General features: G+C 39.4%; 1 protein-coding gene across 2 annotated transcripts in view; it reads left to right on the top strand.

The window, feature by feature from the left end:
• The first annotated feature begins 281 nt into the window (after positions 1 to 281).
• The window catches only part of MFSD2B (MFSD2 lysolipid transporter B, sphingolipid), a 31,801-nt gene continuing 12,310 nt past the window's right edge, over positions 282 to 19,772 (top strand). The window contains exons 1-7 of one of the 2 annotated variants that reach the window (XM_040058925.1): positions 282 to 394; positions 4,300 to 4,424; positions 7,841 to 7,964; positions 9,158 to 9,236; positions 13,280 to 13,449; positions 17,732 to 17,822; positions 17,937 to 18,037. In XM_040058925.1, the coding sequence (XP_039914859.1) occupies positions 293 to 394; positions 4,300 to 4,424; positions 7,841 to 7,964; positions 9,158 to 9,236; positions 13,280 to 13,449; positions 17,732 to 17,822; positions 17,937 to 18,037 (792 nt within the window). In that variant the 5' untranslated portion in view covers positions 282 to 292. Of the gene's footprint in view, positions 395 to 4,299; positions 4,425 to 7,840; positions 7,965 to 9,157; positions 9,237 to 13,279; positions 13,450 to 17,731; positions 17,823 to 17,915; positions 18,038 to 19,772 lie in introns of both variants that reach the window. The other variant, XM_040058926.1, reaches the window with a different exon arrangement.

Genomic DNA, 19,772 nt, shown 5'->3' on the forward strand with positions numbered 1-19,772 from the left:
AGGTAAGCCTGAGGGTCACCACAACTCACTTTTAGGAACACTGTAATCTGTTTTCAAGGGCTGAATTAGAGAACAAACCCATTAAAAATCAAAGTAACGAGCACCCCAAATGCCTGTTGATGATAGGGGTTGAGGGCATACGGATTTATTAGTGGAGTAGCTGTGAAGAAAATACATGAAGGTGGTGTTAACTATAGACTGTAACCTTATCACTTGTGTAGTTTTTAACTTGTGCACATTGGTTTACTCATGGTTTGTTCTGCTTCCTCTCCCACAGGGGTACAGGCTCTCGATGTGCAGCAAACTGTGCTATGCCATAGGAGGTGCCCCAAACCAAGTGGCAGGGAGTGCTGCTTCCTTCTTCCTGCAGATCTACCTGCTAGACATAGCCCATGTAAGTAGCACAAGAAACATTTGCAGACTGTAGACTTAACTCTGATATTGTCAGCCATGTTCCTGGAATGATAGAAGGGGAATTAGTTAACAAATATTTTAAATTGTCTCGTTGTCATTGCCTCTAGCTGTTCAGCATCCTGGAAACTGCATAAACTTGTCCAGATTTTTTTTCTTTTTTTTCTCCCTCGTTTTCTTTCTGTCTTGACATTGCTGTTGTTCACTTTTAGTTTGGGATCATTATTAGAACTTTGGGTGCTGTAGTGCTCATCACACACTTGCAGACACAAGAAAAATCCGTTCTCAGTGTCAGGAGTCAAAGAGTGTAAGACAGGAGACATCTGAAAACATTAATATCACCATGCTGATGTTGCAAAGTTTTGTTCATGTGGTTTAGTTAAAATCACTCCAGTTGCATACAGTAGTCAATATAATTTCACACAATTTTTATGTGGTTTGTCTAAGGCAATTTCATGGCAAATAAAGCTGAGTTATCCTTCCTGAAGGTTCTTTGCTTCCAGTCTGGTGCAGAAGCAGACCTGGTGAAACAAAGCACTAGGAGTCATCCCATTCATCTGACTTTCAGCTGCTCCAGCTAGAATTCAGGACAGCAGAGACACAAAGAAAATCAATCCATAAGCAATTTTTACTGTTTTGGATTGTCTTGTATGCATGCATGGTAACTAGGACAAGCTGCTGGTTTGGAAAAAGAAGATTTTAGGGAGTTGAGGCCAAATTGCAGGGACTGTGAGAACAGCTCTGAAACTAGAGACGGGACTTCAGCACTGATGACTGTTCCTATTTTCTGGGAAAAACAGGAGGTTCTGGGTCAGATATCATTACCCATTTGCTGTCTAAATACAGGATATTATGATTAGAGGTGTCCAGAAGTTTGGGTTTATTTTTTTCCTATGAAAGTATGGTATTAAAAGCTGACTTCTGACTTAATTAAATTTTCAACACAGTAAGGTGTGCATGTACAACTGAGATCATCTTGAGTGTCTTGTTGAGATCAAAGTCACAAGATGTAGAAAAGGAGCTGGTTTTGGTCAGCAGTGTCAAAGATGTCAAGTGGATGGTGTGGAATCTGAGGAGCTGGAGGTGGAAAAAAGAGCTTGGGAGTGCAGCAGGGAGTTGGAGCAGCTCTGACTAAAGCTGTTGCCCACTGACATCAAGGATGGCAGTACAAACCATTGGAGATGATGAAGCTGGAACTAAATGAGAAAGACTCTAACACCTTTTTCCCAGGGTGCTTGGAAATATGGCAATTTCTCCATTCTTTGCTTAACACAGAGACTGAAAATTCTTGAAGCAAGGGACTGCTCCTTCATGTGTTTGTGTACAGTGTCCAGAAAGCTGGGGTCCCATCCATGCATCTTTGGGCACTGCATAAATAAGTGACATCAAAATAATTATTTTATTAACAAGCTGCTACTGAAACCCAACAATTTTGCTTCATGTTTGTAGTGATATACTTACACTTTCATTAAGGGGCTTAATTATTTTTTCCCTGATGGTTTAATTTGTTCTCTGAAGTAGTCCTGCAGGGACAGGATTTATTTCAAGGCCTGATAAATAGCTCTGAAATCCTGTGCTCTTTCCCACACATTTTCAGGGGAGAGAATGTAATTATAATGGTCATTACCTGGATTTATTTCTTGCCCACTTAGAGAGCAGAACTGTTTTAGCTTCTTGAGAGAATGTGAAAGTCACCAAGTATAATCTTTCATACATAATCTGGATCCTTTCTAAGAAAATTATATTTTTATTAATTTTCTGGAACTTACAGTTTTTCAATTTGAATTCCTTGTTCCCCCTAAATTACCTGTATAGACTACAGACATGAATGGAACTCCAAACCACACAGGAACCTTGAGTCAAATTGCTGGAGAACACCAAAATTCTCTGATAAAAAGATCCTGGTCTTTATTTCTTTTGAGATGGGTGAATTTAGCATATTTTATCTTGTACTTTATTAACACTGAGACATTTCTGGCATTGGTGCTGACAGACACTGTCTAGGTTTAGGAGATAAGAAAATGCAGCCAAGGGATGTTATAAGCCCACACCAATGATGAAGACAGGGTGACTATACAGATTCCACTCCTAACATGAAAGGGATTTTGCTTTTTCCTCAAAGCTTTCTTCCACCTCTGTGGATCTAATATCCACTTCCTTTCAGTCTGTTCAGGTTATCCAAACAAAATATAAATGTGGAACTCACCTAATTTGTAGGTTTTTTGTGCTTGTCCCACTCATAACTGCAATATTTCAACCCCTCTCTCTTTCTGGCTGCTATTCTGTGCTTATTTCGGCTGCCCTGTCTCTTGAGGAGCAGTAGTGACCTGTGGGCAGCCCTGGTGCAGCCCCCATGCTGAGTCTGCCTCTGGGCTGGTGGGCTACTTGCCAGCCTTTGGTGGCTGTGGGAGGGCATGAGCCAGCAAAGGTGGATCAGCAAGAAGGTGGGGCACAGTCCAGTGCTCATCCCAGCTTCATCCCACCACGCAGCAATGGAATGGAGAGTTGCTGTTGTTATCTGCTGGACACTGCCTTTCCCAATCCTTCCCTGTTCACAAACTTTCTAGGGTAAGTATGTGTCTTGGAGCTGGTGGTGACAGGAACATTGGCAGCCACTGCAATTTCCCCTGGCTTGGGCTAAAATGTAATGGATGTGATGTCAGAAGTCCATAGCACCTGCCCTTTGTGCCGGTATCCAGGACATTCAGAGATCACTGCTTCCTTCTTTCACCTCGGAGAGAACATCTGCAGCAAACTCTGCAGGCAGGGGTCCTGCACCAGCTGCATTCCTGGTGACGCTGCCTGGGAGACAATATCCTTTGCAGGAAAGCAGGAGATACCTGCTCATGCTTGGTGTTGTATCAGCTGTGTTTTCCAGGCCTTTGCAGCACTGCTATGCTGAAGCACAGAGATGAAGGGATATTGTTTGCTCTCTCTTTTTAAGCCACAGAGGCTCTTCCAGCAGCTTCTCTCAATAATTGATGTGAGGAACATTCACATTTATATAGGTTTCAATGACTTTCTTTTCAGGACTGTAGTTGGAGTGACATGAATTGAGCACTTGGAAGAGAACCCACGTTTTTTAACCATTGTGTGATGGGAATTCCTAAGCTCTGTACAGATATATGTGAAAAAATAACTGCCTTGCCTGGGAAAAACTGCATTTTTAGGCACTAAAATATGGCACACGTATAGGCACTGAAGTATGGTCCACCTGGGTTAATCTCAGAAGTTTTTCTACTTGGCCATTTCATTCTTATGTAATCTATGAACGTTTTTCAAGTGAGATGTGATGGACATGTGCTGGCAACTTTGATTTGAACAGATGTGCCTTACGCAATGCCGTTGTCACCACTCAGTCCCAAGTGGATAAAGGCTCTTGTGCAACAACCTCTTCCTCAGCCACTCGCCACCAGTTAGCAGCCTTGTTGCTAATCTCAGGAGAGGAAAAAACATTACTGCATGTAAACAGCCCCCTCTACCATTTCCTAAATCGGCTCAAGATAAAGATATGGGGAGATGGAGATGTGTGGGGAAAAAGGAAGAGGATAATTACAGAGGGACTCTGTCAGATTGTATGACTAAAACAAGGACTTTGCTATTTGACTGTCGGATTCATTTTCCTCATCCTAAACACATTCTGGATATTTCCTTCCTTGCATTTTTCCCTTCTGATCCCTTAATTCACAGCACCAATCTCAATGTCTCATTTGTTTGCTTTGGGTAACCAATAGGAATTTCTATGACAGCAGCAGATATGTTTTGTAAATGAACTATCATTATTCTTTAAAACACTGAGGTGTTTTTTTTCTGGAAAGTTGCTTTATGCTGTTTCATTGTATTGTGAAACAATGGCTCTTGTTTACTGCATTCTGTCTGTACTTTCAGATTACTCCGTTTCACGCCTCTTTGGTGCTGTTCATTGGCAAAGCCTCAGGTGCAGTTACTGATCCTGTTGCTGGCTTTTTTATTAGCAAAAGTAGATGGACAAAAATTGGCCGGCTCATGCCTTGGTGAGTATAAATGTGTACATATGTTTACATATACATGTGAATATTGAGTGTTGTGATCATACAGCCACCTCACTGCATTAGTCTCGGGGATTGTATTCATATATAAAATAAAAGTTAAAAAACTGCCATGTCATCTTTAACTTGTTCACCCATGAAAACACAGAAGAGATTTTCTACCATTGGAGATACAAACAAATAAAGCCAAGAGACTGTATTTTTAGCAAAACTGGAAACTAAGATTTCAGACTTTCTTAAGTCTGTGGTTGAATTTTCATCTTTGTCTAGATTTCTTTAGTTTGACATCACTCGTCCACAAAGTTGGAACTTATTTCTACTTATGTCCTGGAGTGCCTTCTTGTCTCACATCAGCCTTCCAAGAGCTCCTCTAACTCCCCAGGCCTTTCAGTTCCGGGAAGGATGCACGCACAGATGTGGAACAGATGTGGGCATGGATGTGGAATGGATGTGACACCATGGCACCAAAGGGCTCAGCAGCCAGCATGGCCATGGCACTGTGTGAGGCTCTTCTTACAGCACTCATCAGGGTCCTGCTTCTCTTACACGCCATAGTGAGAGGAGTTCATTAAAGAACTACTGTGACTCTTGCAATGAGTGAGGTGCTGTAAGATTTTGATTTTTTTGTGAAGGAAGTGTGTGATGTTTCACTGTGGCATCTCACCCGTGTGCACATGCTGTCCATGTGCTCTAAGGAGAGGTTAGAACAATGAACATTGCCCATAAAGGAACGAGATTGACAGGTGTGAAGCAAGAAAAATTGGAAAAGATTGGGCCATGCTGGAGTAACCAAAGCTCATCTATGCTACATGGCATGTGTTTGTTGTTTGTTTAACATTTTGGAAGCCAAGGGGAGACTGACTACTTTGTGAATCAGGGAGTCTTTCATCATTTTCTCTCATACATTATGTGGATGTGCTGTAAGATATTTTAAATTCATTGCAAAATTTTAATTAGTATAACCCACAAACTTGATTTACAAGAAAAATCTAAGAGCAAAGGTGTCCTGAGCAAGGAAGTTGAAATTTCTGGGAAAATGAGCAGTTTTTTAGCTAGTTCTCTTGCTGTTGTGCAGCTTTATAGCTACAGAAATTTGTCCATGGGCAGCTTATATCTGACAAGATAGAGAAGGCAAGTACAGGTTGGAAAAAGGCTGAGATCAGCTGCTCTTGGCCCAGTAGGAACAGGGTCTTCAGGCTGAAGTTAAAATTTTTGTGAGGTCTCATGGGAAAAGAGGAGTTTGATGCTGTTCCTCTTTTCAGGGTTTGGTTGGAGCCAGGTAAGTGGTGTGGGTTGTAATGACCATTGAATTAATCAAGAAAGAAAGCTATCCAAAAGGAAAACAATGAAATTTTTATACAAATGCCCTTAGAAGTATTCTGATGCCTTTTTTTTCTTTTTCTAAGTTCTCTGAAAACACAGCAAGTCCATGTGTTTATTGTTAGTGTTACATTGATGTTAGAATGATTCCTGTCCTAGCACAAGCATGAACTTACCAACCTTGTAAACCAGCTCCAACACATCTTGCACTTCTTACAGGAAAAGTGCTTATCTAATCCCACCTTTCATCAAACAGCTGCTTTCTTTTCTTTACAGGAGGATTTTTTTTTTTTTTTTGGTAACACATATTTTTATGGCAATTCTGTTCCTAGACTTTTAGAGTCAGGCCATTTTTTTACCAAGCAAAAAATGGGGCTTCTCTTGACTTAAAAATACTTTAGTATTTTGAATTTTATTTGACTTCTTATATAATCTAGAATAAAGCTATAGAATTTTTTTCAGTCAAAAAAGCTTCCCAGAAAAACAAGAACATTAGTAAGGGAGGTGAATGTTTAACTATCGCTTAATACTGTCCTCAATATTACACAAAGTCATCAATCACTTATTTAATGGCTTTAAAAGGCAGAAGCAGACACTGACTTGAAATACTGGTCAAACATTTTGTCAAAAGAGATAATAGCTGACAATCAAATATTCAGCAGCTCCAGCAAGGCTTTGAAAACTCCCTGGCATTAGAGAGGAAAGGAAAATGTGGGAAAGGGGAGAACAATACCCAGAGGGTTGTTCCGAAAAAGTGGCATGAAAAAGTGACTGTGAAGATATTTAGTGACTCTGCCCAGACACAATCTGGAAGAGCTCATGCTTTTGGAGAGGAAGGTAGATTCCCTGAGATGTGTTAGGATTTTAGCCTTGTCTATGTTTTCCATTGCTGTGGCTGAACTGTGGCCTGAGGACCAGAGGGACAGAGAATACCAGAACCCGGAACTTTGCTGGTAAATGCTCAGCTCCCAGTGATGCTGTTCCATCCCAAAGAGCAGTGTGGAAAAGCCATTGTTTTACTAAACTATTTACCCACATTACTCTTTTGTATTCCAGGTTTTCAGTTCACAACTGCAAAATAATCAGCTGACCCCCAATGTCAGTAGTGCTGTTGTGGAGGGATTAATCTGTTTTCTGGTTTATGTGTTTGGAAATTTTTTGTTAGGATCTTGGTCATCTAAATACATTGTTCAGTGACTGATTTACAGGAATACAGGACAGGCCTGATGCTGCAGCTCAAACTTTTAGGAAATAATAACATCTGACCAATTCTGTATCATGGAGTTTGACAAGTGCTATTTGCCTGAAATAGGTTTCAGACCAATGTCATTAATTGCTGGTTAATGGCAATGTCTGGAATATAAGTTTCCGTGGCTCCTTTTTCAAACCACCTTCCACTCTGAAGGTGATCCTTTTGTGTTTGAAGTGATTAGGAGTTAAATAGAGGAAATTATCATGTACCCAACTAGACACAGAGTGTAGGAGCTTTCACAATGGGCTCTCCGTTGTCTCTTATGTTTTTTTTCAGTATTTTTAAGTGTATCAACATATTTACACTTGAAGTAGCAGTGAAGTGTCTAACTTCAGGGGAAAACCAAAGACACTAAATATGAAGAGGGAATCTCAATAATAAGTAAACTCATGTAAAAATTGCTGGAGTATACAAAGACACGATGACAGAGCTTAGTTTTCAGTGATTCTAATAAATGTGTAATCTGAGACATGTGCCGTGGAATGGCAATATAGGTGTGCTGTTGCAGTGCATGTGAAAGGAAATTATGTCTCTTCTGGTTGGGATATTAATTTAAGTGTAGCTCTTTTCTTTCAGATTTGCTGGGGTTTTTCTGCTTTATGAAAGTATTAATCTGTGTATTTATATATTTTATATTAATATTAATCTATTTTGTATTAATCTGTGTATTTAATGCACACTAACTTTCGATATTTAAAAGCATACATTACTGCAGTTAGAAAAACTGCACGTAAAATAAATTGTGTTATATTGATTATTAGCAGGAAAATTTAATGTGCTTTGCTATCATTATTTTAAGATTGTTGATGTGTGTTAATTTTCTTCTCAGGGTGCTGGCATGCACACCCTTCACAATAGTCTCCTATTTTTTTATGTGGTACCTGCCTCCATTTGCATCAGGAAGAGTTGCTTGGTATCTGACTTTCCACTGCCTTTTCCAAGCACTGACCACAGTAAGTAGATTACAGGTCAGGATATTCTCAGCAGTAACTTGCTTGCTGTTTGTCTATATTAAAACATTCATATTTAGCAAACTTGTTTTCACATTTTACTTCAACTTCTGGTGAGTTTAAGGGACAGGCAGATGCTCTTTTATCAAACTCTCTGCTGGTTGACGGTTTCTGCCAATGCTTTTTCTGATAAATGAGCTGCTAATTCATCCAGGTTACCTCCAGTGCCTTCAACCTATTCCTGTATAGATGTTCAGATTCCTAATTCCAGTTAGACATCCAGCTTCTCCTAACTTCTGTTCTCAGGAGCAGATTAGGAATTTTGTATTCCTAATTTGTTAATCTTGAATATTTCCCTAGGTCCTTTGTTTCCCCAGTAGAAAGATGGTCCAGAAGACATCCATAATGGTTTTGAATAATTTCTTTCCTCTTTCTTTTGAATGAGAAACATGGGGTTTCCATGGCAGAGTTTTGAAAATGTACACGCCAATTTTGATGGAGGTAAACAGAAATGCATTTTGTACAAACACTGTGGGATGCAGAGTGCAAAATTTAATTTGGATACAGATCTCTGGGGTGGTGGGAACACTACAGAGAACTTGGTTGTTCAGGCAGGTTCATGTCCCACTTCCACTTTGCAATTGTTTTAACTTATGCTTAAATCAAATTAAGGAGTGTGTGGCACAATGGTGCTGAAAGATAGAGTAGTTTTCACTATTACCTCCTCGATTTACATAATTAGACAGATATTTGAAATATTTTGGGTGTTTGGGTAGTCTTCTGGCTTGAATAAAGTGGAAAATTGTATTTCTTCTTTATGGCTTTGCTTCCTGTTAGTTGGCTCAAGCTAGGGACATGATAGTGTCCTAGTGCAAAGAGAAAGCAAAACTCTTTTTAGTCTCTCTATGAAGGATGTTTTCTCAAGGAAACTGAAGGAGCACAAGAACAAGGTAAACCCTCTGGTTATTTTATTATTTATTATTTGTATTTTGAACGATTCTGTTTTCTTTTTATATGCTTTACAAACCAGAAAGAGAAGGCAGACCTTTGTGCTAAAAATTGTTTGAGGGTTCTAAATGTTCTGAATGAATGTTCTAAATTAAGTCCAAGGTCCCATTAAACCATTTTCTTGGATTTCAAAGGAGTACAGCAGTTTTACCCTAATATTTCCTCAGTCATGTTCTTTCTTTCCATAGTTATTCCAAGTACCATATTCTGCCCTCACCATGTTTCTCAGCACAGACCAGAAGGACAGAGATTCTGCAACAGCATATAGTGAGTGTGATCTGGGCTCTCTCTTGGGGATTGGGGATGAGTTTTATTGAAAATCTTTCTTAATCTATAGGAAGATCCTAGTGATTTGTGTCCCTAAACTGGACTTTTATAAGAATGTTGTAATATGTGATGAAAACTAATTTGTCTTCAAAGGAATTGCATTTTTCTAGTTAAATAGGAGGTGTTAATATTTAATTGTCTCAAATTGTCTGATTAGCTATAAACTTCTTTTGGTTTATTGCTAGCCAGAGGAAACAATAAAAAATCACTCTTAACCAAGTCAGGGTAAGGAATATTGATTTAATTTAAAGGTGATTTGTAGAGGAAAAAACAAGAAGCATTCAATTAAAGAAAGTATGAAAGTAATTTTGAGGAGTTAGTTGTTTTGGTTTTATTTAGAGTTTGTTGTTTTGTTGCATTCTTTTTATTAGTTCATATTTCCTTAGATTTATATGTTTCATGTTATAAATTCAAATCCCAAATCTGTTTCTCAGAAAAAAAAGTGAGAACTCGTAGAACCAAGACAGTTAACCTCACCAAAAAGGAAAGTAATTTTGTGTGCATATTCACACCCACTGAAATATTTTCCATTTAATCTGTGGGGGTTTTTTAATTAATTCTGACATACACCAGGTAGTTTAAAGGCAGATCTTGTTGTAATACAACTAGCACTCTGAGTGTATTAATTAAAAGAATGAGGCTTTCCAGACCATATCTCTGGCTTTTCAACAACCAAAACCAAACAAACCTTTAGCTTTGAAGCAAATCAATCAGACAAAAAAAAAAAAAAAAAAAAAAAAAAAAAAAAAAAAAAAAAAAAAAAAAAAAAAAAAAGGCAACAGTGAAAATATAAATATTTTCAAGATTTCCTGTATAGATCATAAATTGAATGCAAGAACAATTTCCCCCCCTTCTGCTCTACTCAGCTCTGTTCTCATGACTCCTTTACTATGTAACGGCATTAAGCGAGGTAAAGAGAAAGAAGTCAAATATTACATGAAAGACTTCTATGTCTTAACTTGTCCTTAAAGTGTTGCTTTAGAATAACTTGTAGGGGTTTTTGTTGCATCTGTTTTCTCTTCCTGGCAAGATCCCTTTTCTCTTCCATTAGTCCTTCTAACCCTCAACATACTTGATTATGTTGAAACCCACAAAGGCACAGTGAAATAGCAAGAAGTACTAAAAATGTAATTTTAAAAATTCTAAATACAATATCCCCTGAGCAGCCTAGTCCCTCTCCAGAGACATGGAACAGTTGTAATTTGCATTACCATCAACTATCTTTAAGAAAAAGTCTGGATTGGCAGTCACAGGACAGGACTAAACAGCAGGAGATTCCAGTTGTGTTATATTCTTCGGCACTGACTGTAATCTGAGTCATCTGGCCTAAATTCTAACTAAATCCATGTACCTAGTGTTTTCTATTGTCTGGTTTTATGTCTTCAGAGGCTGTGATCCAAATAAATGTGCTTTCTGATCTGCTCGGCCCGTGCAGGGCTCCATAGGCATGTGAAACTTGTACTCATAAAAGCTGTTGAACCCCGTGGCTGAGAGGTGTCACACACATATAATGTCATTTTATTGTTCAGAAAGGGTTTAGCTTTTGAGTGTACAGCTGTTCTCCTAAACCAAATTAAGGTGGTGGAATGAACCATAGTTTTGACTTTTCAAATGTTGGTATTTTTGTATAATAAACTATAAACTTTGTTTAGAGCAAAGTTTTCTTGTAATGGTTATGCTTATCTGAGAACTGGGTTTTTTTATCTTTTCCTTTTTTGGTAAGTGTTCTCCTTAAACACTTTGGCCTCTCTTTGGGCTTCATAGAGAATTCTTCTTGTTGATAGACTGTCTTGGATGCAGTCAGTTGTTCAGGCATTTCTTCAACTGTTAAAGGAAAACAGCTGTGTAATATGAAGTGTGCTCTTAAAAATAAGTTTGGGATCAGAGGATCCATTACTCTCTGCTGGAGACAACCAGAACTGCTTATTATAAATTTTATTCTGCTGTTAGTATTAATGCAAGGTAGAAATACTGGATTCCAAAGTTGCTTTAACATAACTCCTGCTTATATTCTGGTCAAAATATAGCCTACTTCAAGGCACAATCTGCTGGCAGATCAGCTTTCTCGGCTGATGAGGGAAGTAATACATCATAAATTCTGAGCACACAAGAACTTTGAAGGATACCTGTCCCTCAGCTCTTGCTGCTACTTAGAAAATAAAGTTTCACAGTGGTTGTATTTCTGGCGCCTCTAATGATGCTTCTGCGTCTTTTTCTACACAAGTACTTGATAAAATGCAGATGTAGAGCCCTAGACAAAGATTATGAATGTGGGGGTGGTGTTTTGAAATGCAAGGTTTGATTTGAATGCGTTGCCTTTGCACTGAGTTTGGAAGCTTTGCAATGCACAACTGAGGCCAGTTTGTGTCCAAATGCTTCAGACCAGACTGGGGTTAGATTTCCACCATCTGCCAGGATTTTTGTGTGCATGGACTGAATTGCAACATTGCTGGTAAGATTGGATGTGAAGTTTGGGGAAGGGGCTTTTTTTACTTCTCTTTGTTTTAAATTAATGTTACAATTAATGCACCTCAAATTTTCCACTCAAAAGCATTCTCAGTTTGGGAACAAAGTAGCAATGGTTTAAAAGGTCCAGGTCTCCTAGGGAGCCTCCCTTCCCTTTTTCTTCCTGGTTCTTGCATAGCTGCACAGAGCCTGCGTTGCTGCAGTGTCTGAACCCCTCGCAGTCTGTGTGCGTTGTCCTCCCTTTAGATGGTGAAGTATTTTTATTCCTTTACAGGGACACACAAAAGCCATGTGTCTGAGGTGACCTAGGTAGGCTGTTGTACATCAAGAGACTTGAGTAAACGTACACATAGGAGCTTTTGAAATGCCTGTTACTTCCCAGAGGGAGCATGATAACCACCTGCTCTGGAAGCATCCCTTCAGAATCCTCCATGGAGCTTCTCAGAAAGGAACATGTGACCCTGGGAGCCACTGAAAGAGAAAAAATAGGAAAAAAGCCTGAAGCTTGGGTCAATGAGAAGTCCATTCCCTCACAAATGGAGAGACTTTGTCCCCATCCTTAATCTGTTTATGCATTCAGCCCTAATGCATCTTTATGCAAAATGTGTAAAGAGTCACTAGAGCCAGGACAGGAATTCAACATATCTCCTGGCCATGGGGATGCTGGATGTGGCCATATTGCAGGGAAACAGACACGGTAGGCTTGAAATCCCTCAGGGTGAGGTGGGTCTAGAACCCAAATTTCTCACCATTTACCTTAACAGAGCTGATCAGGTTGTTAATCAATTTCATGAGATGATGCCCATAGTTAGATTTTTGTTTTTCTAAGTGGAGGCTTTGTTGTTGTTGTTGGGTTTTGTGTGTTTGGTTGGTTGTTTTTTTGTTTTGTTTGTTTGTTTGTGTTTTGTTTTTTAGATTATCCCCTTTTCTGGTGAGCATTAGTGATCTGAATCATTCTCTGAAGTAGAGGTAGATAGTTCTGCCTGACTCTGGCCTTAGGCAATTAAGAATAGCACCTGCTGTTTCCAAGAGCTTTGTAGCTGTACTATTTCCATAAACCTGAGGCAAGTATCACTTTATTTTACAGTTGGAGGACTCAGAGGTCTGATTATATAAGTGTTTCACAAGTTGCTGTCAAGTCTGAGATGAACATGTCTGATGTCATGACTCCAAGTCCTGCTTTGGAAAAAAAATGGCATTTTAAAAGTAGTTCTGCTCTGTTCCTCAAGATGAGAGATCTCCACATTATCCCCTTGCAGTTCTTAATCTCAACATTCACATCTCTCATGCAGCTTGCATAGAAAAGGCTCTTCCATGGATACTTCTTCTCAAAGCTGATCAGAAAATAAGTGACAAAACTCTCTTTCCTTGAAACTGTTTTATTACTGGCCTTTCAGTTCTTTTGTTCTTGGCATTACTCATTCCTGTAAGAGGAAATGGTTTGGTAACATTTTTTTCAGTGAGACAGATGAGCAAGATTCTCATCTTCAATGCACATTTGTGCTTCCATTCTTTAGGAATGACCATGGAAGTTCTTGGGACTTTGATTGGAGCTGCACTTCAGGGGCAGATTGTGGCCAGTGCTCATGTCTCTCCTCACTGCACTGTGAATCCCTCAGTGAACACCACTGACCCCTGGCAAGACTCTGCCAGCATTCCAGACCCTTCAGATCCCCTGTCTCATCAAGTAAGTGTCCATGAGAACACACTAAAATATCCTACAGACAAGGGTGGGGATGTTTCTCTAACACCATATCATATCCAGCTGGATGAGCGTGAACACGACTTGCCTGGAATCAGCGATGCTGGAGCTGAAGCAAAGACCTTGGTGCAGGCAATGCTTTCTGTCTTTGCTGTCTTTGCAACCCCTCCTCAGTGTGACACCCGAATTTCTTTGAGGAGCTTTGCAGGAGGTGCCAAACCTGTAGAACAGCTGGGAAGGACATGGCCACCTTGTGCTGGCACTAGGGGCTGATTTACACTTTATAGAAGCTTAGGAAGAAAAGCACAGTTTACCCCTCCAGAAATATTCCATGCAGTTCTGGGATCCTCAGCACAAGAAAGACATGGACCTGTCAGAGCAGAGCCAGAGGAGGGCCTCAAAAATGGTCAGAAGTTTGGAAGACTTCTCCTGTGAATACTGAGAGATACAAGCTGAGAGAGTTTGATTTGTTCAGCCTGGAGGAGAGGAAGTTCCAGGGAGAACTTATTGCAGCCTTTCAGTACAAAAAGGGTTTTTTAAAAAAAGGTGGAAGAAACTTTTAACCAAGGCTTGTTGTGACAGGACAAGGAGGAATGATTTTAAACTGAAAGAAGGTACATTTAGATTAGATATTAGGAAGAGGGTTTTGTTTGTTTGTTTGTTTCATTTGTTTTGTTTGTTTGTTTGTTTGTTACAATGAGAGTGGCAAGGTACTGGTACAGGTTGCCCAGAGAGCTCTGGCTGCCCCATTCCTGGAAGTGTTCATCCCTGGAAGTGTCCAACCAGGCTGGATGGGGCTCAGAGCAACCTGGTCCAGTGGAAGGTGTCCCTGCCTATGGAACAAGATGATATTTGAAAGTCCCACCCAACCCAAACCATTCTATGATTCCATGAAAAAATGATGGCTGCAGCAGGATCTTTCAGTTCAGCAACACTAATTTTTAAAGGAGTTACCAGGAGATATCCTGTACAGATTAGTTGCAACTTTGTGAACTAAACTCTAAGTCCTATTTGGAATCTGTACTTCCATGAAGGTACAAAGCACTGATGAAAGCCCATTAGTGGCGGCAGATCTCAGTGGTTAACATGTAGAATGAGCCTAGGGATCCATGCTTGTTTATTTAATTTTCCATGACAGGCTTTTCCTGTAATTTTGCATAAATAATTTACTCTCCTCATACTTGAGTTTTATATTTTTTGAGCAACAAAGAAGGTTTTATATCTGGGAGGAAAACCTAAAACCTGATCCAAACCTCAGTTAACACAATTTGATAAACTTCCCACTGTTTGCAGTGGTCTTGAAACAGGCCCTGAATTAAACAATTACATTGGGTAGTGGTTTTTTCCTATGTCATTTTTGAAATCAGCAGATTGTTGGTTCCAATTTATCAACTGCTGGATTCATCCTTTCGTTTTATACTTTCATCTGTTGCTCTGTCAGTGCAAGTACCAACCAGAATATAAAATACCCTATGAAGGACATTCCTTGGCCTGAATCTAATCTCAAATGCTTGGTGCAAGTAAGGAAGTACATATTTGTGCTCTTCCTAATGCAGTGGAGTAGCTCCTATTATCATGCTTCAGCAGCAGTAAAATCACAAGCTAAAGTAATGTTTTTATCTATGTTTTGGGTTTGCATGCTCTGGCATCACCACTGGTGGCCCGGGGGAGGGACGAAGCCTTGCCTCCCCCCATTCCCAGACACTATTCTCTGCCTCTGTGCCACCTGATCCTTGTTTTTTTGGCACAGGCTTCCCATAGAGCTGATCTGGACAACAGTCGGTGGACAGCTGGGCTACTTCTCTAAGTGGCCGTGCCATTTTATGGCTGAATATTGTGTTTTTGAAGATGTTTGTTTGGTAACTTGTAGTGAGTGTTTTAACAAGACACAGAATGTCATCCTGCTGTCCTTTTTACCTTCTGGGACAATGGTTTGATGTAGAACACTACTGTGTTTATTATACCTCTGTGAATTGCCAAGATGACAGTTGAAAAGTCATGGAACAAGCTGAATTTCATTGCACACCAGATTCGCTGTCTGAATCTGCTTTAGACTAAAATCCCCAATTTCTATTTTGAAATCTCTGAAATTACTTTCAAGGGGAAAAAAAAAATACACAATCTTGATTTATTTCCTTTCTGTCTAACCACATGTGCTTTCCTGTCCTTTTTGAGGTAGGAGAAAGAAACTTCACAATGAGCTGAATGTCAAATATTTTTTTATTTTGAAATACTAGCAAAAATCCATAGCCTAAAGTAGCCAGAGTCAGTAGATAGAGGCATTATCTTTCATTAAACTTGATACTAAAGCTGGGAAATTATGGAAAAGCTTTTAGACACAAACATTTTTCAAATCTGAACAAGTTGCTGCCCTTTGTTAACAGCGCATGCAGCAGAATACGCACCTAATTAATTGCACAGTAAAGAGGAGGTCTTGAATTGGATCTTGATGGATCTTGAATTTTGGTTGTATGGCTGATGGGCATTAAGTTGCAAGTTGAGGCAAGACTAGATTAATTGAACTTGAAGTTCCTCCATCAGGAAATATTTACAAGAGGGCAAATCTTGACTTTCTATTAGTGCCCTTCAGGAGTATGACCCTGACTCTTTTTGTCACAAGGACTAATTCTTAGCTGCTCAAGAGCACACCTAGTTTTAAGAAGCACTTAGTGAACAACTTGATAGTATTTTGCTCCTTATTGAAAGAAAGGAAATGGAAGAAATGGTTATTTTTAAGCTCTCCTGAAGTTGTTACTATGAACTTATGAATGGATCTTTACTACTGGAAACCAAACATGGGTATTGATAGAGTTGTAGATGGGCTAACAAGTTTTGTTCAGGGTTAGAGAAACTAATTTGGCCTACCATGAGTAAGTCTGATGGTTTAAGCTCAAATTACATTTAATGATGGCCTATGAAACACATCATTTAATTCAAATGCTTCAAGCAAATTAACAAATACATCAAAACAAAATATAAAATTCATAAAGGAGTCCTGTTGCTATAGTTTTGTGGTTTTATTCATCCCTATCTCTTCTGGCTCGGCTACATTTCAGGCTGAAATTGCCTTGTTTAAATGAATTCAGATATCTCCACTACTGCAATCTGTATTCTGTGCAAGCCATGAACAACAGTGTGAAAGTAGTCTGTGACTTAATTTATAGCTCTGATATAAAAAAATCCCAAACCTTCATCCCATATAAAGAAGAGTCCGGCATTCCTTTATCTCACCGTGTTATTTTCCGAAATGTAAACATCTTAACAAAAGCTGTTTTCTTGAAAATTTTCTGTTCTTACAGGGTTCATCTGAATACATTTGCACCTATACTAAGTGTCTTTATCGTTTGAAGTACATTCTTGTAATTGTATTTTTTTATCAACTTCTTAAACTTATAATAATTTCATCTACAGTGTATAACAAATAATTTGGAATTCAGTTTTCCTATCAAATAATCATTGTTTCATAAAGCTCTATAAGCTGTCTTTGATAGCATTGTAAGGTAAATTATTACATCATACTAAAGCAAAATATTTTTTATTCCAAAGTCAGTGTAATCAGAGTTAGTAAATGTGATGTGGTAGTGTGGGAGGTATCTTTGGAAGCTTTGCTCCCCTGGCTAAATGGAAGCAAAGATTTCTGAATTTGTTTGGATATTTCACTAAATAGCTGGGAAACCCTACATGCAAGGAACCATGTTCTCAAAACATTGGCAGGTAAGTATGATTTCTAAACTCATGATTGTCATTATCATCATCATGTGTAAATGCAGAAACTGTAGTAACTGTTTACATCAGTATTGAGGACTCTCTCATCCATCATGAAATTCCAGATTGCACTCTGTGTAGCCAGATCAACTGGACTTACCGAAAATCAGAATGCCTCTGTGGATGATGCATGGTTTTGATCAGGTGACTGTGCATGTCTATAGTTCATCTCAACATAAGCAAATTTTTAAAACATTCAGGTTGCCTTTTGTTCATTGCTTTTTTTTTTTTTTTTTTTTTTTTTTTTTTTTCTTTTTTTTTTCTTTTTTTTTTCTTCAATAAATATATGCTTATATGCCCTGAATTTACCCGAAGGCAGGTGTAGTTTATAAATGAACTGCAGAAGTGAACATTTTTCAGAGAGGTAGCAGACAGGCATTTGGGTGTATGCAGATGGGCATTTCTTCATTTACAGATGGCTTACCAAAAAGGGACTGAAATTGTCATAATGATTTCTCATTCTCCTGTCACTATTTCAAATGTCTTTTTTTCCTTTTGAAAGGCAAAAGTTTACATGATTGCAGCAGGGGTCATAGCAGGTGTGTATCTTCTTGGAATTGTCGTTCTTTTTCTTGGAGTAAAGGAAAGGGATGGTAAGTTATATTTAAATATGCCTCAATTTAATAATAGTTATTTCACACTGCTTTATTGAAAAGATTTTTATTTATGTATTCTGCTTCTCTTAGATCCTTATGCTTTAAATTCAGACAGAGCAATTCCTTTTTGTAAGGGGCTGGCACTCACCATGAAGCATGGTCCATATGTGAAGCTTACAGCTTCATTTCTTCTCATCTCGACAGCAGTACAGGTAACTTCAGATCCTCTCAGTCTTGGCCTCAGACCCTCCTCAGTGTGTTGGCCTCATTCCACTCCCAGCATGGGAGAGTCTGAAATGCAAATAACCTTTGGCTGGTGGCTGGAGGGGTGATCTAGGGGGTGTTGCCTTCCCCTGTTAATCAGTAGGGAACCAGAGTCCTCTTTTGGTGCCTGGGGTCCTGTGTGGCTGGAGATGGTTCCTACAAAGGGGAAGCAAAGGCAAAGTCCTGACCATTTAAAGATTTTTTTTTTTTCCCCATAAAAGGTGAAGAACTAATCCTAGTGACCCAGTCTGGTTATTCTGCTATCTATCCACAGTCTCCTGTGGTTTTGGTTGCTTAGAGAATGCTTTTTCTCTTCTGTCTGTTCCTCTCTCTCTGTGTGCCCTGCTTTAAACTGTTGCCCCTTCCCTTTGCATAGGTGACTGCTCTGGCAGTGGCTGAACTGGCTCTTGTGGAGTCTTTTGTGATGGAAGGCATTAGGTCAGAGTAAGAAGACATGCAGAGGCAGGAGTTCTCACCTGTGTCAGAATTAGGTAGAGCTCATTATGAAATGAGGACCTGCAATTGGATGTGGCTCTCACGAAAGGATGCTATGGCTCCTCCCATAGAGATGAGTTGTAGAAAAGCCACTCAGAAACCCTCACTCCCCATAAGTACAGCAGGCTTTTTAAGCCTGACTTTTAGGACATGTTCAGTTCAGTAAATGTATTATTTTACTCTAAACTTGTACATATGAAGTCTGCTTTATTTTGAAAAGCAAACAATTATCACATTTTTGCCAGGAGACTCTTAGTCACATGAACCATTGATCAAGGGAATATTAGGACAGAAGGCAAGAATATGACACGTAAGAGAGCAGTGCTGTGCTCACCAGCAGTCCTGGTGAATTATTAAGCTCCTTGGAAGGATTGCTTAAAAGTTTGTTTACCAAAGAAGCACTGAACTTTTTTGCTGGCCTGGATTTGGGTACAACATCTGTTAGTCCTTGCTGGAATAGCCAAGGATGAGAAACAATAACAGAAGTTATTTCTGCTCGTGTCTGGGATCTGCAGGTACTGTGAGCAACTACAGAGACAGGGAGAAGATGAAAGGTCCCTTATTGTCCACATCCTTCCAGCATCCACTTCCAGCAGGGATATAGAGCACATCTGGTTGCTACTGGCAGCCAGGTACTTGCTGGCAACACCCAGAGAGGAAAAGATCTTCTGTCAGTCCGTATCTCTCTGTTTCACTATTTGTGCTGACTGAAGGGAAGGTGTGAGGGTAGGAGGAAGCTGGAAGTTGTGTTACTCCAGTTGAGCCAGCGTAAGCAACAGTTGCTGCTTTTATTTGAAGTGGGGTCACTGATTTTGTGGAATTTAGAGAGTGGATTACTGATCAGCAAAAGGAATGGGCAGGTAAAGATGCATTGGCCATAATTCCAGAGAGTGATATCCCATGTCTAAAATTAGGGCAGCATAAACAGGGACACAAACTAGGGAAGTATTTTGTGGCAACAGAGACAGGATACAACTTCTTGGATATCCTAATTTGTATACAGGTGATTGGCCACATGTAATCTACAAGCACACAAAGGAGCAAGAATTGATCACGCTGCTCCTTTGTGTGCTTGTAGATTACATGCTGCTCATACTCATGGCATGAGTATTAAACCCTCCTCTGTCACTCTGCCTCTGCAGCATTGCTGGAGCTGGCCCTCCATCATATTCTGGTGTTCAGAATCCC

Source organism: Hirundo rustica, chromosome 3, assembly GCF_015227805.2.
Source record: "Hirundo rustica isolate bHirRus1 chromosome 3, bHirRus1.pri.v3, whole genome shotgun sequence".
Classification (NCBI taxonomy): Eukaryota; Metazoa; Chordata; class Aves; order Passeriformes; family Hirundinidae; genus Hirundo; species Hirundo rustica.